Source organism: Hyperoodon ampullatus (assembly GCF_949752795.1).
Source record: "Hyperoodon ampullatus genome assembly, chromosome: 2".
NCBI lineage: Eukaryota > Metazoa > Chordata > Mammalia > Artiodactyla > Ziphiidae > Hyperoodon > Hyperoodon ampullatus.
In genome coordinates this window covers 110,904,017-110,929,909 of record NC_136915.1, presented here as the reverse complement: position 1 = coordinate 110,929,909, position 25,893 = coordinate 110,904,017, and the positions used below count along the sequence as shown (strand labels likewise).

At 43.5% G+C, this 25,893-nt stretch overlaps 2 protein-coding genes across 2 annotated transcripts; one reads left to right on the top strand and one right to left on the bottom strand.

Moving 5' to 3' along the window:
- Positions 1 to 2,816: 2,816 nt before the first annotated feature.
- Positions 2,817 to 9,006, bottom strand: OAZ3 (ornithine decarboxylase antizyme 3; the record flags this gene model as incomplete). Its single annotated transcript, XM_079697064.1, is given in 7 exon segments — positions 2,817 to 2,959; positions 3,617 to 3,702; positions 4,199 to 4,374; positions 5,142 to 5,216; positions 5,218 to 5,273; positions 5,276 to 5,278; positions 8,973 to 9,006. Coding segments are annotated over 7 exon segments (573 nt in total).
- MRPL9 (mitochondrial ribosomal protein L9) lies at positions 8,694 to 15,246 on the top strand (the record flags this gene model as incomplete). Its single annotated transcript, XM_079697063.1, has 7 exons — positions 8,694 to 8,834; positions 8,996 to 9,152; positions 9,619 to 9,743; positions 9,960 to 10,010; positions 12,166 to 12,267; positions 14,530 to 14,613; positions 14,727 to 15,246. 7 exons carry the CDS (start codon positions 8,694 to 8,696, stop codon positions 14,850 to 14,852), a joined length of 786 nt encoding a protein of 261 aa, XP_079553189.1. The 3' UTR covers positions 14,853 to 15,246.
- Positions 15,247 to 25,893: the final 10,647 nt, after the last annotated feature.

The following is a 25,893-nucleotide window of genomic DNA, read 5'->3' as shown; positions in this document are numbered from 1 at the left end:
AGTCACCTTCAGTTGCCTCAGCCATCTGCTTTGCGGTAAGTAGAGCTATCATCTATCTGTAGCAACAGGAAAGTAATGAGGGTGACAACAGGGGCCTTGCCTCTTCCCCATAGCCCATCTTACTACTACTTCTCTGTGGCTTCTTTCCTGCAGCTTTACTTTCAGACTGAGCCCTTTCAAGCTTTTTGTGTCTTTGTGTGTTTGTGTCTTTGGCAGGATTTGGCATAAGATTTGGTGCCTGGAGAGAGGAGCCTGTGATAGAGATCAGTGCAGTTCTTCCTTCATTATATACACGATCTGGCTTGCTGTGGACCAAATGCATTTGCTCTTTCCACTGGACTACCAGAAAGTGTGAGGGGTGGAGAGAGACAAACACATGCCCCTACTCCCCCACCACCCCTGTGCCCCTTCCAGTGTTTGAGTCCTGCTGCGCTACTTACAGCCTGCTCAGTGTGCAGCTAGCTCCCCTCGGCCACTCACAAAGCACACTACTGCTAGGCTGTGTCCTTTGGAGGCTGGGAAACAGCCAGGGTTTGGTTATTGGAAATGATGATTCTGCAGACTCCTGACTCACCTCATCAGGTGACTGGTTAAGGAGTTTTTTGAGTGGTGAACTCAAAGACTGCAGTTGAGTCAGGAGGCAAAGGCAAAACTCAGCATAATTATATTGAAAAGCCTCGGGAAGTGGGAAGAGGATACCGCCTCCCAGCCTCAACTGCTGATATGTTATTGGAGACAAGACTTTTGAAACAGTGCTCCAACTATTTCCCAGTAAAGTTTGGTTAAAATACAAGTAGACAAGGAGAGAGGTAACTCAGGAAATATTCTAAATTTTTGGTATAGTATCTATAATATATATGTATACACACACAGCCATAGAGAGAACTTATGTAGCTGTTCAAATCACTTGGGGGTCCTTTGGTGAATAAAGTTCTCAAGAAAATTATTTAAAACTAAATGCTCGTTGAATCACAAGGTGGAAACAAGTCTATGGGTATCTTGTGAACTGAAATCTGGTGAAAATTGCCAAACACCTCACACAGAGGAGCCCATCTATGCAACATCTGTCCCTCTCACACACAGATCGTATTCTTGCCGTAAAGCAACTTCAGAATTAATCATTCACTAAGACCCCAACTAAAAGGAGTAGATTAGGATTCTAGAAACATGGGTTCTAGGGATAGATCTTTGCTGTGAACTTATGGGACCTGTTTCCTTATAGCATCTCTCCATTTCTGACAGTATTTTGAGGATCCAGTGAGAACTGTGAAGGTATTTGAAAGTAATGTCAGTGGTAGAATGGTGGCAAATGAACTTTTTTTTTTTTTTAAAGATCAGCAAGGTAAAGTAGAAGACTTAAAACTGGTATATAAGGCTATCATATGCAGGATTTTTTAAATCTAGTAATTAGTGACATCCACCCCTATACACATGGCAACTATATTTTCCCATAGACACAATTTTCAAATTTCATTGTCTTAGAAAAGTCTCAGTACCAAGTAGCAGAAAAGCCTCAGTACCAAGTAGCAGAAAGGCTTCAGTGAAGGAGCATCTCTGAGTAGCTTGGGTAGTCCCACAGGAATCAGTGAAGGGCTGCCATTGATATGACATTTCAGACCTTGGCTGCACTCACTCAGTGGCACAGGCTCAGCCCTGGAATTGGAGCTGCTGTACAACAGGGTCATGAGGCCAGTTAGTCCCCAGTTTCCTCAGCCTTTATGCCTTTTTTTTTTTTTTTTTTGGAATATTTATTTATTTATTTATTTATTTTTTTTTCTCTTTGTGGTACGCGGGCCTCTCACTGCTGTGGCCTCTCCCGCCGCGAAGCACAGGCTCCAGACGCGCAGGCCCAGCGGCCACGGCTCACGGGCCCGGCCGCTCCGCGGCACGTGGGATCCTCCCGGACCGGGGCACGAACCCGCGTCCCCTGCATCGGCAGGCTGACTCTCAACCACTGCGCCACCAGGGAAGCCCGGGAATATTTATTTTTTTAATTGAAGTGTAGTTGATTTACACTGTTGTGCCAATCTCTGCTGTACAGCAGAGTGACTCAGTTATACACATATACACATTCTTTTTTTATATATTCTTTGCCATTATGGTTTATCACAGGATATTGAGTATAGTTCCCTGTGCTATACAGTAGGACCTTGTTATCAGCCTTTACTCTTGAGAGGCCCCCTGATAGAAATCATTCATAGGACTTCTTGCTCTGGAAAATGAGTAGTGTCTCATTCTTAACTGTAGTTTGTTACTGTGTATGAAAGCCTGTTCCTTTAATATGGCCTTTAAGCCTTGTCAGTTTACATTGCATTCTGATGGGTTCCCTATTCCAATATAACTCTCTACTTTTCCTGCTTCCTGGGATGCTCCTCCCCTTGAGCCAATGCCACAGGAACCATGTACCTTCTCTGATTTCCTCCACATCAGAGAGAAGGAAATAGCACTTGTCTCCAATTTGAACCAAAATATATGGATGAAAGTCTCCCAGTAAGGCTTAAGTCTTCCTGAATTCCCTAGTGCTTGGTTTTGCTCCTGGCAGGTGCTCAGATGGTTAGAATAAATGGGGGAAGGCAAAAACTGAAAATCCTTGGGTCCTTTCTCTCTCTGGCTCAGGCCCCTTTGATCTTTTCAGTCATCAAATGTTTATCTATCCTACAGTTAATTCAGCTCTGTAAGGCTCAAAGAAACAGTGAACACTTGAGGATTGAACTACCCTTTGTTCCTAAGATGGAAGGTGTTCTGAATTACATCCTGGGCCCCTGGTTCTCATTTATCAAGGCTCCCAGCCCTTCACAGAGTAGGAATAAGCATGTTCAGGGAGTTTCACTGGGCAGGTGGCCTAGGTCCCTTTCAAGGGGATACACCATAAAGATGACATTGTTCCAGGAAGGAAGGGCCGGGTGATCTGGTTTGACCACTTCAAAGCCCATGTAGCTGAAGGCCCGTAGCAGGGCACCTGTGAAAAGAGAGAGGAAATTAGAACACTCTGAAACTCAGTACAGCTGTTCCCCCAGCCTTGGCTTCTTCCAGTAGGGAATGACCTGGGGGGTGTGGGAAACAGTGTAGTGCAGGCACTGGGATGATGTGCTTTGGAGTCAAACTAAACCTAGACTCTAACCTGGCTGGAGTTTACTATACCGGGAAGGTATAGTAAACTCTTGACCATCTTTGTCTTTTATCCAATGAAGTATAAACTTCTTGAGGGAGGAGGTGTAGTTTCTGTAACGTGTGCCTAGCATCTGGTTAATTATATTCCTATCCTCCTGGCCTAATGCCTGACCCTTTCACTCTATAGGTGTTTAATACACTTGAGATCCTTTCTGTCCTACCAGCCAGATCCCTTGAATGGCTTCTTTGTAATTTCACCAGTGCTCCTTCAGTCTAGATTCTGAAATCTATGTGCAGGCCTTCCTCGTAGTCTAGTTATGACTTGAATGAACGGAATGCTAGATGCCTTCATTTCCTTGGCGGGGAGTAGGGGGTGGGTGTTGAATCCCTGAACTGCCTGAGCATGCCCTTTTTTAAAGAGTGAGGGGAAGAAAGTCTATGAAGGAAAAGTCACTTGTCAGCTGCTTCAGCACAAAGGGCCAGGAAGGACAGAGCAGATCCCCACCTCTGTCGTTCCGGTTGTTTTGGAAGTTTACAAGCACAGAATCCACGTTGGTCTTCTCCTCCACATACTCCAGTGTTGCAGTCAAACTAGGGACCAGAGGGAGAATGGTCAATGTAATGTTCAGCAAACTCAAAATCCAGAAAGATGCCTACTTGCAGCAGAAGAAGTCTTATTACTCAGTTTTTCCTGACCCAAGCCAGGACATGAAAGTTGCTAAACTAGTTTTGATAGATTTTTTCTCTGAAGCCAAGGGATTATACACTACTGGACTGACACCCATGCCGTGGAAGGGGCTTGGGGTGAAGGGGCCACTCTATAATAAAGACAAACAGCTAGAGAGCACTTCCTTTCAACTATGTATGGATTCCCACTTGTGTTTCTGAATCAGTTTAGCAACCTCCCATGGGCTGTTATCCTTTGAACCCCAGATCCTGGCTCAACTCACAGGCTTGTTCAGTGGTTTGAGTGTATCCAGCTCCTGAACAAGCCCTCACTGGTTAGCATGCCCACTACCTGATTATGACATAAGAGCGAAATCCCCTAACCTCTTTCCTCCCCTCTCCCCCGTACAGGCTCAGTCACCTTTCCCTGCTGCCTTGATCCAAGGCCCGGTATGGGATATCTAGGAAGAGTCTGTGGTCGCAAAGAAGGCCGTGCCAATGGGCAGAGGTCTGGGGGGTGAGGCGGAAGTGGAAGTCTAACTGCACTGGGTCCTGGTGAAGCAGGGGGTCAGTAGCCAGCACCGTCAGATTCCCAGCCTAGAAAAGGAGTAAAAATAAGAGTAATAGTCTCCTATCTCTGTGCTCACCTAACCCTCAAGTCATATCTCAGGCCAGTTTGGGTGTGTCTGTGGAAGCAAGGCAGGGGCTGATGGAGAGCCTGGGAGAAGTGGAGCCAAGGTCTTACTCAATATCCCTTAGTCCTGGGACCTAACTCTGTTCCTATCATGGAGTTCTCTTTGATACAAATAATTTGGAATCTGGAGTCAACGGAGTATTACTGCCTGCTGACCTCACTCGGTGTGCTCTAACCATTCAGAAACTTACATTTACATCAGAGAGTTTATTCTTTAAACAAAGCTGTGCCATCTATTTACTGTCTCACTGATAATACTCTACTTTTTTTCCATCATATAAGTTTTCTCTAAATTCCCCCATTTCTTATTTAAAATGCATAGCTCATACCCAGGCATGTTATTGAGATATGATACAAAGGCAAGGGCAGAAGTTCTGGGTTCTAGTCCCAGAACTTAGCTTAGCATCTAAACAGCTTTATGTCTTAATATAGTCTATCTTTCTTTCCACTTTCTCTTCCCATCCTGCTTTTCACCACCAGCCCTAGGACCTTGCCTTAAGATCTCTGGACCAGAATCCTTGTCTATAAAGTAGCTTTTACACATGAACTCCGAAGTCTCATCTAGCTCTAGCTTCTTATGATTTATTTTACAACTAGCTAACGTCCCTTTGCAAGATATCATTACAGCAAGGGGCTGCCATGTCACAGCACCAGCTCCCAGTCCACTTACCGAATACAGTTCTTTAAGCTGGTCTTGATCACCCTGCTCGCTGCTTCTGCCCCCCTGAAGGCCCACTAGGGACTCAGGAGCACTGAAGGCAGCAACGGGGTCGGAGTGTCAAGTCCCCCTGTTCCTTATAAGTGATGCTGATTGGGAAAAAGAGGTCCAAATTAGTTTACTTCTGAGTCTGAGACGGGGAAAGACTCTTAACTTCCAGGTACACAGGGCCAGGCTCTGGCACCATCTTCTGTATCTTATGTGAACCAACCTATCTGTTTCCATTTTCCCAAGCCAGCCAGATAGAAAAAGTTTATGAAGCTCCATGCCAGCCTTCTACCCTATTTTGGCTATTAATCATCTTTTGCCACTTGGGAAGTTCTTTCGAATTCTTTTTTCTTTACAGTGTATATAAACAACTACAAGTAGAGATGAAAACAAGTACCTTTTATAACAAGGCAGCATCTTCTCCCGGAGGATGATCCGGTATTTGTAACAGTAAAGGTAATAGGCGTATGGTGACCAGATCGGGTAGAGGTAGTTCCGTGTTTTTCCCCTCTTGATATAAGAAAGGGAGTAGATAGAGGGGCACGACCTGTTACAAGGCAGTTTCTTAGTTCAGTGCCTCCCCAAGGCAAAGTGAGGTTCAGGGATGGGTGGCAGAGGTTCAGGCAACTGGTGCCATTGTGACACGGTGAGCACTATGACATGGACAAAGCGTCAGCCCTTACGTCACCTCAGGACTCCTCTCTGCTGCTCCCTACCCCATTACCCCCTTAGGTAGCCCCAAGGCTCCTGTTCAACTAGTATGCACTTCACAGCTACACCAGAAGTTAAAATACTTTGGCTTCTGTAGTGGTTGGTAAACAGCCCTGGCTGACCACTTGTGCCCACACAATGTGGGCTCCTCTCTGGCATGTGCATGTGCAAACACACACTTCAGCAACTAAAGGGTTGGGGTCTGACACTGCAGGAAGCTTCTAAGGCCCTGATCCAGCATCTGACCTGACTGGTTGGTTCCTGGTTCCTATCAGTTAAATATTTTTATTATCATCCCTACCTTTAATAAGCCAGTGGTGCTACCCGTTGTTGAACTTTCTCATTCTCTTATACGGTAGGAATTGCAAACTAAATGCCTCCAGGGGCCTGGACAACTAATGGAAATTAGTGGAGCTGCTGGGCGGGGCTGAAGCCAAGTGAAAAGCTCACACCCTAAAAAAAAGCCGACACAATAGCTCCAAACAGCTGCCATGCAGGAATGCAGACTCAGTGGTACCAGATCATATGATTTTTCAACAGACACTGGATAGATTTTTGTGATAAATTTCTCAAATTAAAAAAAAATACTGGCTACTAACTTAAATAAAAATTGTTGATTAAAAAAATCAACATGGGGGCTTCCCTGGTGGCGCAGTGGTTGAGAGTCCGCCTGCCGATGCAGGGGACACGGGTTCATGCCCCGGTCCGGGAAGATCCCACATGCCGCGGAGCGGCTGGGCCTGTGAGCCATGGCCGCTGAGCCTGCGCGTCCGGAGCCTGTGCTCCACAACGGGAGAGGCCACAACGGTGAGAGGCCTGTGTACCGAAAAAAAAAAAAATCAACATGGTGAGTAAAATTTGGTTCTGGGGCCACCAGTTTGAGACCGCTGCATATTCATTTATTCATCCATTTAACAAATATTTATTGAGGGCCTACTATGAGCTTAGGATACACAGTAAACAAAACAAAGATCCCCTGCCCCATGGAACTTCTGACAGTGAAAGAACAAACCTAAACACTAAGCACAAGAAAATTATTTCATATGTTAGATGATAGCTGCTATGGAGGAAAATAGAGTAGAATAAAGAAGGATCAGGAGTGTGAAGGAGGTGGGGCAGTTGCAGTAATAAATAGGGTGATCTAAATAGGCCTCATTGAAAAGGTGACATTTAATCAAAGACCTGAAGGGGGTGAAGGATTTAGGCCAAGCGAACATCTGAGGGTAAAAGCATTCTGTTTCAAAGCAACAGCCAGTGCAAAACCCCTAAGGAGAATGTGTCACATGTTTTCCACAAACAGCCAGGAGTCCACTGTGGGTGGAGTAGTATAAGCTATAGGAAGAGTAGAAAAAGAAGAGAGCTAATGAGGCCAGATCATTGTAGGGCCTTATAGACCATTGTCTGGCCTTTTTCTTTTACTCTGAGTAAAGGGGGAAGTCATTGCAGGTTTTGGGTAGAAGAGGCATGATCTGACTTGTGTTTTTAGAAAGATTCTGACTGTTGTAAATAAACTGTAGAGCTTTAAACGATGTTTGTTAGGAGACTATTGCAGTAATCCAGGAGAAAGATAGTGTCTTATTCCAGGGTGGAGCATTGGAGGTGACGGGATGTGGCTGGATTCTGGAAACAGTATAAAGGTAGCACCTACAGGATTTCCTGGCATAGGAGAGAAGTTGTGTCCAAGAACTGAAAGAATGGAGTTACCATCAACTGAGAGGGGAAAGGCTGCAGGTGAGGCACTATGGGGCAAGGTATAGAGATGGATTTAGTTTGGAGCATGTTAACTTTGAATTGTCCATTAGACATATAAGGGGAACATGACAGGCAGTTGGGTATTCATGTCTGGAGTTTAGAAGACTAGGGTGAAGACAGAAATTTGAAGTCATTGGCGTATAAATGGTACGTTAAGCCATGAGACTGAATGGGATCACCAAGAGTGTGTACATTGATTAGAGTAAAGATCCAAAAACTGAGTCCTGGGGGTCCTCTGAGAAGTGGGGAATAAAAGAGAAATCAGCAAAGGAGACTGTGAAGGAAAATAGTGAAGTAGGAAGGAAATAAAAACAAATTGGTGTCCTGGAAGCTAAGAAAGTGTAATTAGGAGGAGGGACTACTGGTCAAAGGCTGTTTATGTGTCAAATAACATGATGTATAGAGCATCTTTCCATAACTCTCTTCTGCCAAACAGACCCTATTCACTCCATTTATATGGTTTACTCCCCAGTACTGAGACCCTCCACGGAGGGAACCGTCTCCCTTGTGATTTAGAATTCTTTAAACATGAGCCTAAATACTGCAGTGTCACGATTAAGGATTAGACGACTTCCTGGGGCTTGCAAGTTTTCCAGAGGATCCCATCCTTCCACCACTTTTAGGCAGGTTTGAAGTAAGGAAAAATGAGAGCAGCACCCTCTCCCCTCAGCATCCAGTTATCACAGAATGTCAGAATTGGAAGTGCCCTCAGAGAGCTACTAGAGCTCAGTCGAAGCCCCCATCTTAAAGACAAAGTGAAGCCAAGAGGGAGAGGGTGTCTTTCCCCGTGTCAGTGGCTATGGGTGTCCCTCCCCCGAAAAGAAATTGGGAGAAGGGAGTAGAGGAATGCTGAATCGTGGAGCATTCATCCCAGATCTCTGGTCTCGAGGCAGCCAAGTCACAGCCCAATCCGGGCCCGGGCTTTCCTCGGGCTTCCCCCGGGCTCAGCTTGGACAGAGCCTCGCCGGCTCAGGCGCGCCGCGGGCACCCGGTGGGGGCCTTTCCTGCCGCCGGCGCTGGGGGCCTTCTACGCCTCCTTCCGCGCCCGAGAACATGGCGGCGGCCCCAGGCAGAGCTCTGCTGCGGGCGGGCACTGAGCGGCTGGTGCGAGGAGGGGTTTGGGAGCTCCTCCGGCCGCGACTTGAAGGGGGCACCTCCGGCTCGGAGCGCGACTTCAGCCTGTCTCACAGTCGGGTGAGGGCCGGGTGTGCGTTCTGGGGCTCCTTGACTGGGGCGCGTTGAGACCTGGTGGGGCCCCGGCCTGCGGGTGGTGGGCTCTCCTTGAGGGGCCGGCGGTCAGAGGAGGAGGCTTCTCCTTGGAGACTCGCTCACCCTCTCGCTCCCCCGGCCGCCAGGGCACGGTCATTGTGGAGCGCTGGTGGAAGGTGCCGCTAGCGGGAGAGGGCCGGAAGCCGCGCCTGCACCGGCGGCACCGCGTCTACAAGCTGGCGGAGGACACGAAACACCGGCCCAAAGACAACCTGGAGCTCATCCTCACGCAGTCGGTGGACGGTAAGGCCCAGGCAGAGGTGCTTCCTGTCTCAAGCTGGTCCTGTTTGGCATCAGCTTTTTTCTGCCCTTTCATTACTTTGGGGGAATGACCAGCTCATATTTGAGAAGAGGAAGCCATAAAAAGTACTGTGATGGTGACATTGGCCTCCTACATAGAAAATCAGAACATGAATGCAGCAGCATCATTAACAGTGTGTGGGGAGAAAGAGGCCTGACAGTATGCGCCACAGATACTGAAATCCCGTGATGGGACAGTGCTTCACTTTGTACAGGGAATATTCAGTTTCTAAATCCGGTCCTAAAGAAATGAATTAGAAATCTCTTAAATGTTGTCCTAGTGAATACTAATATTTCTTCTAGGAAGAATAAGCACTGTGAGAGAATAAGAGGTCTTTTTTTCCTTTGATCATCTTTTTTAGGGACTGCTCGATAATTCTGATCCAGTGTCTCTGTTCTCTGTTGGCAGAACTTGGAGTCCGAGGTGACCTGGTCTCAGTGAAAAAATCTGTAGGCCGTAATCGACTACTTCCTCAAGGACTGGCTGTATATGCATCTCCTGAAAACAGGAAGTTGTTTGAAGAGGAGAAATTGGTGAGCCCAGAAGACGGCAGAGGGACTTGGAGGAATTAAAACCTTAAGATTACCTCTAGCAACTTCTTCTAGTCCCTACTTCATTTTCAAATGAAGTAGGGGCTAGAAGAACAGGAATTCAGAAGCCCAGCCTATGCCGAGCATAGCAAGAGTTTGTTATTAGTTACCACAAACTCATTTTTCTTTTTTTTTTTCATCTGTAACTTTCTTTTCTAGCTGAGACAAGAAGGAAAATTAGAGAAGATCCAGACCAAGGCAGGTGAGACGGTGAGTAGAAACACAGAAAATCTTTATTTATTGGTCACCTACAAAGTCACCAACCTCTTCCTGAAAGGCTTCTTGATTTCCTTGAAGTCTCCTGATTTCAAGCACAAGGTAGGGGCAAGGGGAAGTGTTGTGGCTACCATAACTGGTATTGAGATATCCTAGGGTATCCTGACCTGTTGGGTGAAGTGCTCTAGTTTATTGAGGGAGGCCCCAACCTGGGTATCAGGGGACCCATGGAAAAGTGAGATGAGGACTCTGCCTTCGGGGTTGTTTACAGACAAGTTGGAGAGAAAACAGACACATGAGAAAGTGATCAACTCAAGGCAGTAAATTATGAGTGACATGGACCAAAATGGATTAGGGTGATTGGGAAAGGATTTTTTTCAGATGGGATTGAATTAGGCCTTATGGGATGAGTAGGCTTTGGATAGACCAGGAGGGTGGGAAAGGTATTCTTAAGGGAGAAAAAGTAGATAGTTAAGGCACGTTGTTATTGTTGTTTAATTTTTTTTTAAAATTTATGCAATTTTTAAAGGTTACACTTCATTTACAGTTATAAAATATTGGCTATATTCCCCATGTTGTAGAATACATCCTTGTAGCCTGTCTTACACTCTATATCTGTGCATCTGTTTTTTTGTTATATTCACTGGTTTGTTGTATTTTTTAGATTCCACATATAAGTTATCATACAATATTTGTCTTTCTCTGACTTACTTCACTTAGCATAATGCCCTCCAAGTCCATCCTTGTTGTTGCAAATGGCAAGATTTTGTTCTTCTTTATGGCTTAGTATTCCATTGTGTGTGTATGTGTATGCACATACATATTTGTGTGTGTGTGTGTGTATATACACGTATATACTACACCTTCTTTATCAGTTCATCTGTTGATGGACACTTAGGTTGCTTCTATATCTTGGCAATTGTAAATAATGCGGCTGTGAACATTGGGGTGCACGTATCTTTTCAAATTAGCGGTTTTTTTTCGGACATATACCCAGGAGTGGAATTGCTGGGTCATATTTTTAGTTTTTTGAGAAACTGCTATACTGTTTTCCACAGTGGCTGCACAAACTTACATTCCCACCAACAGTGTATGAGGGTTCCCTTTCTTCCATATCCTCTCCAACGTTTGTTATTTGTGTTCTTTCTTTTCTTTTTTTTTTTTTTTTTTTTGCGGTATGTGGGCCTCTCACTGTTGTGGCCTCTCCCGTTGCGGAGCACAGGCTCCGGACGCACAGGCCCAGCGGTCATGGCTCACGGGCCCAGCCGCTCCGTGGCATGTGGGATCTTCCCAGACCGGGGCACGAACCCGTTTCCCCTGCATCGGCAGGCGGACTCTCAACCACTGCGCCACCAGGGAAGCCCTATTTGTGTTCTTTCTGATGATAGCCATTCTGACAGGTGTGAGGTGATATCTCAGTTAAAGCATGTTTTAAAATAGAAAGTAGACCAGTCTAGCTAAAACAGAGGACTTCTATTAGGAAATATATTACTGGAAAGAGGGTTGGGGCATGATTTACAAAACATCTTTAATCCTCAGCTAATGAATTTATACTTCGTTCTGTAAGCAGGGAGGAATCGTTATGGTGTAGGGGTAGGGTTGAAGGGCCAGAATATTGTGTTAAAACAGTCTATGAAAATCATTCCATCCTGAGATATACCAGCGGCCCCCATTGGTGAGCCCAACCTTGGTTTTGGGTTTTTTTTTAAAAACACTTTAAAATTTTTTTTTAATTTTTTCTTTCAGCTGCGCCAGGTCTTAGTTGCAGCGTGCATGTGGGATCTAGTTCCCCGACCAGGGATTGAACCTGGGCCCCCTGCATTGGGAGCATGGAGTCTTACCCACTGGGCCACTAGGGAAGTCCCTGATGAGCCTAACTTTGACATGGCCTGTTTCTCCTTGCTTAGGAATAGCCACGTATAGGCAGCATTTCCTTCCAGAGCATCGCTAAAACATCTTTCCATAATATCAGCCTTGAGACAATGAGAATTTTTATCTTTTGTATTCATCATCTCACCTATCTTGGCTATGAGGCAGAAATTGTGCTTTGCCTGAACTCTCAGACTGTGTGCCTCTTGGCCTCTTGCTAACATGTTTCCTCTCTTTTGATTACAACTCTAACCTATCTTCTGTGTATAATTCCTCTCAGACAGTGAAATTTCTGAGAAGATGTCACCTGCAGGTAGGGATGAAGAACAATGTCAAATGGGAGCTAAACCCTGAAATAGTTGCCCGCCACTTCCTCAGAAATGTGAGTATTCCCAAACACTGCTATACCCCTGAGGATGGAAACTACCCCTGGGAAGAAGAAGCTACCCCAGGATTGATCCCTCTGTTAGGAAAGGGTATGATCATCCAGCTGGAGTTACGGAAAGCATTTTTTTTTAAATTGAAGTATAGTTGATTTACAATGTTGTGTTAATTTTCTGCTGTACAGCAAAGTGATTCAGTTATACATATATATACATCCTTTTTCATATTTTTTTATTGTGGTTTTTTACAGGATATTGAATATAGTTCCCTGTGCTATACAGTAGGACTTCGTTTTTTATCCATTCTATACATAATAGTTTGCATCTGCTAATCCCAAACTCCCAATCCATCCCTCCCCCACCTGGCAGCACAAGTCATTTCCCTCCCACACCCGTGTAAACCAATCAAGAACGCTTTCCCTAAGTTGGACAGCCTCATGTAAATCAATGCAACCTGCCCCTTGGCAACCACAAGCCTGTTCTCTACGTTTATGAGTCTGTTTCTGTTTCATAGATCTTTTTTCTAATATAAATTTATTTATTTATTTATTTATTTATTTTTTGCTGCGTTGGGTCTTCGTTGCTGCACGTAGGCTTTCTCTAGTTGCAGTGCACAGGCTTCTCATTGCGGTGGCTTCTCGTTGTGGAGCACGGGCTCTAGGCGTGCAGGCTTCAGTAGTTGTGGCACGCAGGCTCAGCTGTGGCTTATGGGCTCTAGAGTGCAGGCTCAGTAGTTGTAGCGCATGGGCTTAGTTGCTCCGCAGCATGTGGGATCTTCCCACACCAGGGCTCAAACCCATGTCCCCTGCATTGGCAGGTGGATTCTTAACCACTGCACCACCAGGGAAGTCCTGTTTCATACATCATTTGTGTCATATTTTAGATTCCACATATAAGTGATATCATATGGCATTTGTCTTTCTTAGTTCACTTAGTATGATAATCTCTAGGTCCATCTGTGTTGTTGCAAATGGCATTATTTCATTCTTTTTTATGGCTGAGTAGTATTCCATTGTATATACATACCACATCTTCTTTTTCCATTCATCTGTTGATGGACATTTAGGTTGTTTCCATGTCTTGGCTATTGTGAATAGATCTTCTGTGAACAGAGAGGTGCATGTATCTTTTTGAATTATAGTTTTGTCCAGATACATGCCCAGGAGTGGGATTGCTGGATCATATGGTAGCTCTATTTTTAGTTTTTTAAGGAACCTCCATACTGTCTTCCATAGTGGCTGTACAATTTACATTCCCATCAACAGTGTAGAAAGGTTCCCTTTTCTCCACACCCTCTCCAGCATTTGTTATCTGTAGACTTTTTAATGATGGCCATTCTGACCAGTGTGAGGTGGTAGTTCATTGTACTTTTGATTTGCATTTCTCTAATAATTAGCAATGATGAGCATCTTTTCATGTGCCTGTCAGCCATTAGTATGTCTCCTTTGAAGAAATGTCTATTTAGGTCTTCTGCCCATTTTTTTGATTAGGTTGATTTTTGTTGAGTTGTTTGAGCTGTTAGTATATTTTGGAAATTAAGCCCTTGTCAGTAGCTTCATTTGCAAATATTTTCTCCCAGTCCATAGGTGGTCTTTTCATTTTGCTTATGGTTTCCTTTGCTGTGCAAAAGCTCGTAAACGGTCTCAGTTGTTTACTTTTGCTTTTATTTCTATTGCCTTGGGATACTGACCTAGGAAAACATTGGTACGATTTATGTCAGAATGTTTTGCCTACGTTCTCTTCTAGGAGTTTTATGTTGTCCTGTCTTATATTTTAAGTCTTTAAGCCATTTTGAGTTTATTTTTGTGTATGATGTGAGGAAATGTTCTAACTTCGCTGATTTACATGCGGCTGTCCAACTTAGGGAAAGCATTCTTGATTGGTTTGCAGGGGTGTGGGAGGGAAATAACTAAGGATGGTCACATAGAATCTGAAGACTGATAGGAGAAGATGGTGGGATCATTTATTTTCTCTAGCTAGGGAAAACCTGGGGAAATGTGACTCACTGGAGAATTTTTACTTCTGTGGGTGAAGTGAGTTTGATCTCAAGCCCTGTTTGTCTTTGTGAATCCACCTCCCTTTCTGAGAAATTAGGACTGAGTTATTCTGCCACTATTCATGGAGGTTTGTGCCTTTCCATGGGATCAGCCAGGGTAAACCCCCCAGTTTTATTCACGCATGTACAGGAAAATCTAGAGGTTGCCTGGAGTGGCAACCATGTAAACAGAGCTCCCTTTGGCTGTGATTGATTTTTTTTGCAGCTTGGTGTTGTGGTTGCCCCACATGCATTAAAGTTACCAGAAGAGCCTATCACACAGAGGGGCGAGTACTGGTGTGAGGTGACGGTGAGTGTTTCACATCCTGTCTCCTTTTTCTCACTGGGTAGAAAGCTGGGATTGGATGGTGTTAGTTTGTATCTGCCCCACTGATCTGAAGATTCCTGTTGTTTTGTGTACAGGTAAATGGGCTTGACACTGTGAGGGTACCTATGTCTGTGGTGAACTTTGAGAGGCCCAAGACCAAAAGATATAAGTACTGGTTAGCCCAGCAAGCTGCCAGCTCCACAGGCTCCCAGACCATCTGAACCTGTTCTACCTCGAAAGCAGCAAAGCAGAATCAGAGGAGCGGTGGAGCGAAGATGGGCCAGCACCGTGATATCACTCCCAGCTCTGACCAAACAAACTGGAATTTTAGAAAGTATATGGAGACAACGACAGCAGACTAGACTGAATATACGTTGAATTGTCCATATTTGCCATCTTCAATGGTTATCACATCTAGCGTTACTGGGGCAGGCCTACTCCAGAAGTACCAGGCTGTAGATTTGATAAGCTAAACATTAATAGACCAAAAGAGTCTAGATCTATTTAGCCTCTTCCTACATTGGAATTCATTGCAATAAATGATAGAGCTAGCTCATTTTCATCATCCAAACTAAATATTTGTATCTGAAAAATAAAGAGGTTGTGTTCTTTTTAGGTGGTGTTTACTGGACTGAGTAGACTGGGGACAGGACCTCTAAGTGGGATGTCCTCTTGAGCCACTGCTAAAAAGGAAAAAAGAGAATACATTTGCAGGCTACAGCCCACAGTTGCTATGGACAAATTACTCAACAAGTTGATATGCCTTATGGTCTTAAAACTTATTAGTTATGCTAATAAAGCCCTCAGTATAAATAAGCACAGTGGAGTCTACTTTTCTAAGGAGATCTGAATAAGGCCTAAGGGAAATTGTTGGAGAAAATGACGCTGGGATGAAAGAAGTTTAAAAAGGGAACTTCTGTTTTATTTCTTCAACCAGCTCCTGAAATTTTGAAAAAGAAAATACCTTGGTTTCCAGACCAAGGTTAAGATATGGGGCTAGTTCATAGGTAATTACAGAATAGGAGATGAGGCAAGTAGATAGTTCTGCATAAGTTCAAGGTCCATTCCTGGAAAAAAGACCAACTGTTGACAAGTGGATTGTGCCAGAGTCACTCAAATAAATACGAGATTTTGCAGTTTAGGAAGGATAAAGATGAGACCACTGAGTCTATTGCTACCCTTACCAGAGAAATTGGTTTCTGTCATCCTATTTGAGCTCACCTGCCTTGCCAAGCCAACTAACTACTTTCATCCACACAAAGCCATCCCTGCTATTGAGCATTCTGTCATCAGTAGTTGCACTAATATCTGTATCCAACCTCACACTTGCCAGAACTCTGTAACAGGTCAAGCACTAGTATTGTTTGCAATTGCCATTTGTCAGATTTGCTATCAATCCCTGCTGTCCTTGAAATGGAAAGCTCACTTAATACTGCATCTTTCCACACCACCACCATCACCATGATGACGCTCTGTGAAACTGAGCACAGGAGCAACATTCCACATAGCGAATCTCAAAAAGTGTTCAAATACTTGTCATGGGGTGAGTTCCTGGTGAAACAGACTGAGTTGGAGATCTAGGTGCAGGAAGTTTACTGGGGGTGTCCTCTAGATTAACACCTGTTGGGGAGTGAAGGAAGCAAAATTCAGTAGAGGGAGAAGTTGAGCTGACGCAGTCTGAACAAAGGACTTAGTCCCCCGGGGAGCTCAAGCTAGGGTGGCTTGAGCCATCTAGGTGTGTACCATGTTGAGGCAAGTGGCCAGACCTATAGGACCCCACGCTGACCAGGAAGGGGTCTTGGGTGAAGTGACTGAATTTAAGGCACAGGCAGTTCCCAGAGGGGAACTCAGATGAGAGCTGTGCGCATTCTCAGCAGCTTGGGAAGTGAGTGCTTCGGTGCTGAAGGGAGCAATCTGGGCAGCACACCATAGTCTCCACTACAGTCCACTTCTTGTGCTGTCAGATCAGTTTGTTCATAAGTTCTAAAACGATCCCTTCAGGATCCTGATGGGCTTCCTTTCCTGGGAAAACTTGGAGGAAGATCTGGGACAAACTACAGCCCCTGCTGCTGTAGCTCAAGTCTACAACTGGTACTTACCTCCTACTACCCATTCTAGATTCTTCCCGCCCCCCCCCCCAATTTATACTTCTGTTAGTCCACATGGGTTACCTGATTAAGTCCTCAGAGCCCAGAGTTGGGATAGAAAGTATAGTTTTCCCTAGTTGGGTCACTGAGAGTGATGATAATGGGGGGCTGCTCCTACATCCAAGCCCTGTTTCCCAGACCCATATATTTTACTTGGGGATAGCACTCTAGGTTGTCTGTTGATCCAGGGTATATACTGCATCCTGGAGGAGAGTGTCTCATCTTTACAGGGTGTCATCTCCAAGCTGGTGTCTCGGCTCTCCCTTTAACAAGATGTTCCATTATTGTATCAGGTGGGTTGCTTCTGGATGGTGTGGTATATGATCAGACCATGGATCCTATGATCATGTACCCAGTGCTGTACCTCCTTGCTATAATGTGGTCTCTTGCTCCAGTGCACTGTTATGCAAGATCTCATGCCAATGGATCAAATATTCTGTAAGCCCTTGGATAATGGCGGCAGGAAAGGTAAACCCATACCCATAATACACATCAATTTAGGTCAAGATGGAACAATGCCCCTTCCAGGGTAGCAGGGAGTCAATGTAATTAACTTACCACCAAGTGGCTGGATGGTTTCCTTGAAGAATGGTGACATGTCAGGGACTTAGTGTTGGTGTCTGTTCCTGATGAGTTGGAGAGTCAGTCACAGTAGCTGTAGCTAGATCAGCTTTGGTGAGGCCATGATGTTGGGCCCATGCATAGCTTCCTTCATGGCTCCTCCATTCATAGGCCCATTTTGCCATCATTGGGGTGCCCGTGACCAAGACTGGCTAACATCAACTGGCTAAGTCATTCAATCTACTTGGTGGTTTGGTGACTTTTTTGTGGTGGATGTTCTCTGGTGGGAATTAACATGCAGTACAAAGATCATCATACACTGTACCCATTCTCAAGTAAACTACATACCTTTTCCTCAGGCTTCCTTGTCTTCAGCCTTCAAATTTTTCTTCTAGGTTCCTGATCAACCAGCCAAGCCATTCACCATTGTCTGTGAGTCTATGTTCTTTCCTCAGGCAGGTGTACTGCCTGAAGCTCTGCCCATTGGGAAGATTTCCCCTCACTGCTGTCTTTCAAGGCTACCCCAAAGTGGGGCCATAGTACATCCACAGTATTTTTCAGCTTACTTCCACCTACAGGGACAACCCATATATTAGCCAAGCCCAGCGTTTTGTCATATGGTCATGAGGGATTCCTCCACTCCATGTGGCTATAGATGTGAACAGAAAAAGCAGCAGCAGTGCAATAGTGGTGGGTAACAGGGGCCTGGCCACCTGCTTATGCAGCTTACTTTGACCTTCCAGCCCAGCTTATGCCCAGTTCTATGCATATCACTTTCATCTTATGAAGCACTGCTGATGGACCCATCCAATCTTATGACTTGGGTCTGACAGAACCCAGGTCATAACAGGCATTTTTGGCTACATGATCACTTGAAGCACTTTGTTTCAACTAGGACTCAGTAGCACGACAGGAGCTATCTTTTCAAAGGTATATAATACCCTTTCAGAAGGCATGGCCTTGCTCAAGCACGGTAGGGGTCTATGTATGACTTGCTATTGCGGCTTGCCATAAACAGCATGTGGCATCTTTTCCCATCACTGATGCCTTTAATACAATAGGGTGTCTTGTGGACCAAGCAACAGGAACATTTGCACCACGGTCTGGACCTGCTGCAGAGTCCTCCTGCTCTAGGCCTCACTATCTTATGTGGCACCCAATATATGAGTCAGAGCAGTATTCCCAAGTGGGGAATAAGCTATCTGTAGACCTTGAAGATATTACCAGGCACTGTGCCCCCTCTTAGTGGCGAGATGTGTGAGATACAAAATTTTTCCTTTACTTTGGAGGAAATGTCCTAGCATTGTCCAAACTACTGAATCTCTGAAAACTTCCCTGAACATTTGCAGGGTTTATGTACCATCACTTGAGAATGTTTATCCTATCAAGGCCTCCAGTGGACTTGCTATTTCTTGCTCATCCTGTACAATTACCATGATGTCATCAATAGAGTAATGTGGTATTCTATGGAACATCCAGATGGTACAAGTCTCTTCAGATTATATTACGACAGATGTGGGAGTGTTTACATGTTTCAGGTGCAAGACTGTAAATTGTATTTTATTGCTCACCTCAATAGTGAAAGCAAACTTTGATCCTCGTTTCTTATAGAGATGGAAAAGAATATATTGCTCAGATTAACGGTCACCTACTGCCTACCTGAGGCTGTTAATCTGCTCCAGCAAAGAAGCCACATTTGGCACGGCAGATAAAATGGAAATTACTTGACTGAGATTACCATAATCCACTGTCATTCTCCAGGAACTGTCTGGTTTTAGCAGAGGCCAGACTGGTGAACTAAATGGCATTACGGTGGGGACCACCATCCCTGCATCCTTTAGGTCTTAAAGAGGGGCACTAATATATGATATTTTTTAATTTATTATTTTAGCCTGAGATGGTGGAGGCAATTTCAGGAACTTCATGTTGGCCTTTCTCACTATGATAGCTCTTAACCTGTTGTGGTTAATGTAGGTCTACCAACTATTAACTATGTCCATCTCAATTGTCCAATTAAGAACAGGTGAAATGACCACTAGGTGGATCTGTGAGCCCAGTACACTTACTAAGAGCCAGACCTGGGCCTGGAATACATTTGTTACCTAGCCCCCATACACTGTCACTCCAACAGGGGACCATGATGATGTCTCAGATACTTGGTTTCAAAGTCAAATAGGACCCTGTATCCAACCGTCTTGAAATAGTTGGATATTCCTCGTTCTCCAAAGTGTATTATGCAAATAAATGGTCATAAGTCCCTACAGGATAGGACTGGGGGAATTATTACCTTATACTCTTGACATGATGTTTCATGGTCCTTTCTCCTAGGGACCTAGCATCTTCTTTCATTAGTTGTTTCCAGCTGAAAAACTGACTCAGAAAGATTTCCACTTCTACCCATAAAGGAATTACCGCTACCTAAATTGCTCTCCCACTATAAATAACTATAAAGCCAGAAAAAAAATTTTTAAAGAAATGTTTATAGGGAATTGCCTGGCGGTCTAGTGGTTGGGACAACACGCTTTCACTGCTGTGGGCCAAGGTTCGATCCCTGGTCAGGGAACTAGATCCTGCATGCCGCAACTAAAGATCCCACACGCCACAACAAAAATCCTGCACGCAGCAACTAAAAACCCAGTGCAGCCAAATAAATAAATATTTGTTTAAAAATCTGGGACTTCCCTCGTGGTCCAGTGGTAAAGAATCCACCTTCCAATGCAGGGGACGCGGGTTCGATCCCTGGTCGGGGAACTAGGATCCCACATACCGCAGGGCAACTAAGCCCACGCACCGCAACTACTGAGCCTGTGTGCCGCAAACTACAGAGCCCATGTACTCTGGAGCCCATGCGCCACAACTAGAGAGAGAAAACCCGCACACCACAACTAAAGAGATGCCCTCGCACCCCAATGAAGAGCCCATGCACCACAACAAAGATCCCGCATGCCACAACTAAGACCTGATGCAGCCAAAAAATAAAAATAAACAGCTATATCTTAAAAAAAAAAAAAACACTAAACAACATAAAATTCCCAATGTCTGATACCCATTTAAATATTACCATAGGGCTTCCCTGGTGGCACAGTGGTTGAGAGTCCACCTGCCGATGCAGGGGACGCGGGTTCGTGCCCCGGTCCGGGAAGATCCCACATGCCGCAGAGCGCCTGGGCCCGTGAGCCATGGCCTCTGAGTCTGCGCGTCTGGAGCCTGTGCTCCGCAGCGGGAGAGGCCACAACAGTGAGAGGCCCACGTACAGAAAAAAAAAAAAATTACCATAAAAAAGAGACATAGAGACAGGAAAATGTTACCCCAAACCAAGAGAAATCTTCCTAGAAATGACAGTGACGGTGGAATTAAAACAGTTATAAATATGCTTCATACATTTAAGACTAAAGGCGAATAAAATATAATGAGAGAAATGGAATATAAGAAAGACCCAAATGGAACTTCTAGAGATGAAAAATACAATACCTGACACAAAAAATACACTGATGGAATTTTACTGCTAGGAAGGTAGATATACTTTCACCATTCCTAGTACAACTATAAACCCTAGAAATTATACATAAAACAAACATAACTTTGAGAGGGGGAAAGAACAACGCAAACTGCCTAGGAATGGCAGGACCCAAGGAACAACACTGCAGTGAGTCCCCTGGGTTTTCTTTTTGCCTCATTTATCCCAGACTTGGAGCTGAAGAACCAGCAATTTGGAAATGCCAAATTGGGCCACAAATAAAATAAAAATAATAATAAGCCTCAATAAAAGCCTGCTCCTGCTAGCCAAAGGAAAGGGGCAGCCTAGCAAGAAAACTTTTAGACAATAACTGCTCCACTCTAGCCAAACACCACAGACAACACTGTGGTCCTACTGCCCACCATGCTAAGGCTGAGTGGGGAACCTAGACTTCCATCCTCACAAGGTTATAACAAGTGGCCCCAACACCCCTGCCAGGTGGTGTCACAGAAGATCAAATAGGGAACTATGACTTTCTTCCCCACCAGCCAGTAATGAGTCCTCCTACCCCTCCCTGGTGTCAGTAAAGACCATGGTGTCAGCGGGGAACCTGGAATTCACTCTCACCCGGCAGAAAAGAGGCACCCTTCTCCGCTCCTACATGGTTAAGTCAGAGGAGGCCTAGTAGAGAGTCAGCACTTTCACCATTACCCAGCAGTAATGAGGCCACATCCACCATAGTATCAGTGGAGACCATGCAGGGAGCTGGAACTCACACCCCCACCTAACAGTAAAGAGAAGCTCTATGTCCCTTGGTTGTCAATGGAGGTGAAGTGTGAAATCTGAAATTCTACCTGGCAGCAATGAAGACCTACTTCTCCCTTCTATGCCAAAGCAGTGTAAGAGAAAGTCAGTTAAAACAGAAGTTTTAAATTAAGATTCAGAGTCTCATAATAGAAAAATGTCCAGATTCCAATTTTTAAAAATCTCTCATCACACCATGAACCAATATGATTTCAAAACAATGATAAAAGACAATCAATAGATACCAGTACTGAGATGAGAGATATTAGAATTATCTGACTTTTTTTTTTTTTTTTTTTTTGTGGTACGCAGGCCTCTCACTGCTGTGGCCTCTCCCGTTGCGGAGCACAGGCTCCGGACGCGCAGGCCCAGAAGCCATGGCCCACGGACCCAGCCGCTCCGCGACATGTGGGATCCTCCCGGACCGGGGCCCGAACCCATGTCCCCTGCATCGGCAGGCGGACTCTCAACCACTGCGCCACCAGGGAAGCCCCTGTCTGACATATTTTAAAGCAGCCATGATAAAAATGCTTCAACAAACAATTATTAACATGCTTTAAACAAATGGGGAAAAAATAGCTTCAGCAAAGAAACAGAAGATATAAAGAAGAACCAAGTGGAAATATTAGAACTATAAAATGTAATAATGGAAATGAAAAGTTCAGTGGATGGACTCAAGAACAGAATGAAGAAGAAAGAGAAAAGAATATCAGTGAGCTGAAAGATAGAACAATAGAAATTTCCCAATATGAACGACACAGAGAAAACAGACTGAAAAAAAAAGAAAAGAATGGAGCCTCAGGGACCTGTGAGACTATAACAAAAGATCTAAGATTCCTGTCATTGGAGTCCCAGAAGGAGAGGAGAAAGAAAAGCAGGGCTTAAAAAGTACACAAAGGAATAATGGCTGAAAACTTCCCAGATTTGTTAAGAGACAAAACATACAAATTCAAGAAACTAAGCAAACCCCAAACAAGATAAACCCAAAGAAATCCATGCAAAGACAGATCATAATTAAACTTCTGAAATCTAAAGACAAAAAAATCTTGAAAACAGCTAAAGAAAAATGACACTTTACCTATAAGGGAAAAAAACAATTCAAATGATAGCAGATTTCTCATCAGAAACCATGGAGGCAGGAAGGAAGTGATGCCCTATTTTTTAAATGCTGGATGAAAAGGACTGTTGACCAAGAATTCTATACCCAGAAAAAAATATCCTTCAGGAATGAAGGGGAAATTAAGACACTCCCAGACAAAGAAAAACTAAAAGTTTGTCACCAGTAGACTTACTACTCTAAAAGAATGGCTAAAGGAAGTTCACTAAACATAAGGGAAGCAATAAAAAAGAAACCTTGGACTATCTGGAAGGAAGAAATAGCAAGGATGGTGAAAATGTGGGTAAAATCAACCATGAACAAGACGAAAAGACAACCCTCAGAATGGGAGAAAATATTTGCAAATGAAGCAACTGACAAAGGACTAATCTCCAAAATTTACAAGCAGCTCATGCAGCTCAATATCAAAAAAACAAACAACCCAAAAATGCCCAAAAATGGGCAGAAGACCTAAATAGACATTTCTCCAAAGAAGATATACAGACTGCCAACAAACACATGAAAGAATGCTCAACATCATTAATCATTAGAGAAATGCAAATCAAAATTACAATGAGATATCATCTCACACAGGTCAGAATGGCCATCATCAAAAAATCTAGAAACAATAAATGCTGGAGAGGGTGTGGAGAAAAGGGAACACTCTTGCACTGCTGGTGGGAATGTGAATTGGTACAGCCACTATGGAGAACAGTATGGAGGTTCCTTAAAAAACTACAAATAGAACTACCATACGACCCAGCAATCCCACTACTGGGCATATACCCTGAGAAAACCATAATTCAAAAAGAGACATGTACCACAATGTTCATTGCAGCTGTATTTACAATAGCCAGAACATGGAAGCAACCTAAGTGCCCATCGACAGATGAATGGATAAAGAAGATGTGGCACATATATACAATGGAATATTACTTAGCCATAAAAAGAAATGAAATTGAGTTATTTGTAGTGAGGTGGATGGACCTAGAGTCTGACATACTAAGTGAAGTAAATCAGAAAGAGAAAAACAAATACCATATGCTAACACATATATATGGAATCTTAAAAAAAAAAAAGGTCATGAAGAACCTAGGGGCAAGACGGGAATAAAGATACAGACCTACTAGAGAATGGACTTGAGGACATGGGGAGGGGGAAGGGTAAGCTGGGACAAAGTGAGAGAGTGGCATAGACATATATACACTACCAAATGTAAAATAGATAGCTAGTGGGAAGCAGCCGCATAGCACAGGGAGATTAGCTCGGTGCTTTGTGACCACCTAGAAGGGTGGGATAGGGAGGTTGGGAGGGAGGGAGACATAAGAGGGAAGAGATATGGGGATATATGTATATGTATAGCTGATTGACTTTGTTATAAAGCAGAAATTAACACACCATTTTAAAGCAATTATACTCCAATAAAGATGTTAAAAAATATTTTAAATGAAAAAAAATTTTTTTCAAGAAATCCTCAGGAAGTCAGGAAAAAGAAAACAGAAAAAACAAAAATAAAAAATAAAATGGCAGACTTAAGCTCTACCATGCCAATAAATACATTAAATGTAAATGGTCTAAATACACCAATTAGAGACAGAGATCAACAGTGTGGATGAAAAAATATGTGACCCAACTATATACTGTCTACAGGAAACTCACTTTAAATATAATGATACAATAGGAAGAAGGGGAACTGGATGAAAACAGTCAATAAGTACAAACTTCCAGTTTTAAGATAAATAAGTACTAGGGATGTAATGTACATGATAAATATAATTAACACTGGTGTATGTTATATATAAAAGAGCAAATCCTAAGAGTTCTCATCAGAAGGAAAAATATTTTTTTCTATTTCTTTAATTTTGTATATGAGATAATGGATGGTCACTAAGCTTACTGTGATAATCACTTCATGATGTATGTAAGTCAAATCATTATGTTGTACACCTTAAACTTATACAGTGCTGTATGTCAATTATATCTCAATAAAACTGGAAGATAGATATATATATAATGATATAGGCAAGTTGAAAGTAAAAGGATGGGAAAAGTTATACCATGCAAATATTAAGCAATGGGAAGCAGGCATCATTGTATCAATATCAGATAAAGCAAACTTCAGAACAAAGAATTACCAGACACCAAGAAGATCATTACATAATAATAAAGGGACCAATCCACCAAGAAAACATAACAATCCTAAATGCATATGCCCCAAACAAAAGAGCTGAAAAACAAGTGAAGCAAAAATGAACTTAACTAAAAAGAGAAGTAGACAAATCCACAATTATATTTGGAGACTTCAATACCCCTCTCTCAACAAGCGATAGAACAACTAGATAGAAAATCAGCAAAGAGACAGAAGAATTCAACAACACCATCAACCAACAGGATCTTATCAACATTTATAGAACACCCTAACCAACAACAGCAGAATACACATTTTTTAATTCTCCCACAGAATATATACCAACATAGGCCATATCCTGGACCATAAAACCAATCTCAACTAATTTAAAATAACTGAATCAAACAATGTGTCCTCTGACTACCACGAATCAAACTAGAAATCAATAATAGAAGGATAAGAGGAAAATCTCCATATACTTAGACACTGAACAATACACTTCTGAATAACCTATGGGTCAATGAAGAAGTTTCAAGAAAAAAAAATTTAATACATTGAACTGAATAAAAATGAAAACAACATATCAAAATTTGTGGCACACAGCTAAAGCAATGCTAAGGGAAAATTATAGCACTAAACACATACATTAGAAAAGAAGAAAGGTCTAAAACTCAGTCATCTAAACTCCCACCTCAAGAACCTAGAAAATGAAGATCAAACTAAACCCATAACAAGCGTGAGCAAGGAAATTTTAAAAAGATAAGAAAAAGAACAGAAATCAATGAAACTTATAAAATAAAAATAGAGAATATCCATGAAACAAAGAGTTGGTTCTTTGAGGACAAAAATAAAATATAGGAATGAAACATGGCATATCATTAAAGACCTCAGAAATATCAAAAAGATAAGGGAGGGCTTCCCTGGTGGCGCAGTGGTTAAGAACCTGCCTGCCAATGCAGGGGACACAGGTTCGAGCCCTGGTCCAGGAAGATCCCACATGCCACGGAGCAACTGAGCCTGTGCTCTAGAGCCCGCAAGCCACAACTACTGAGCCCGTGTGCCACAACTA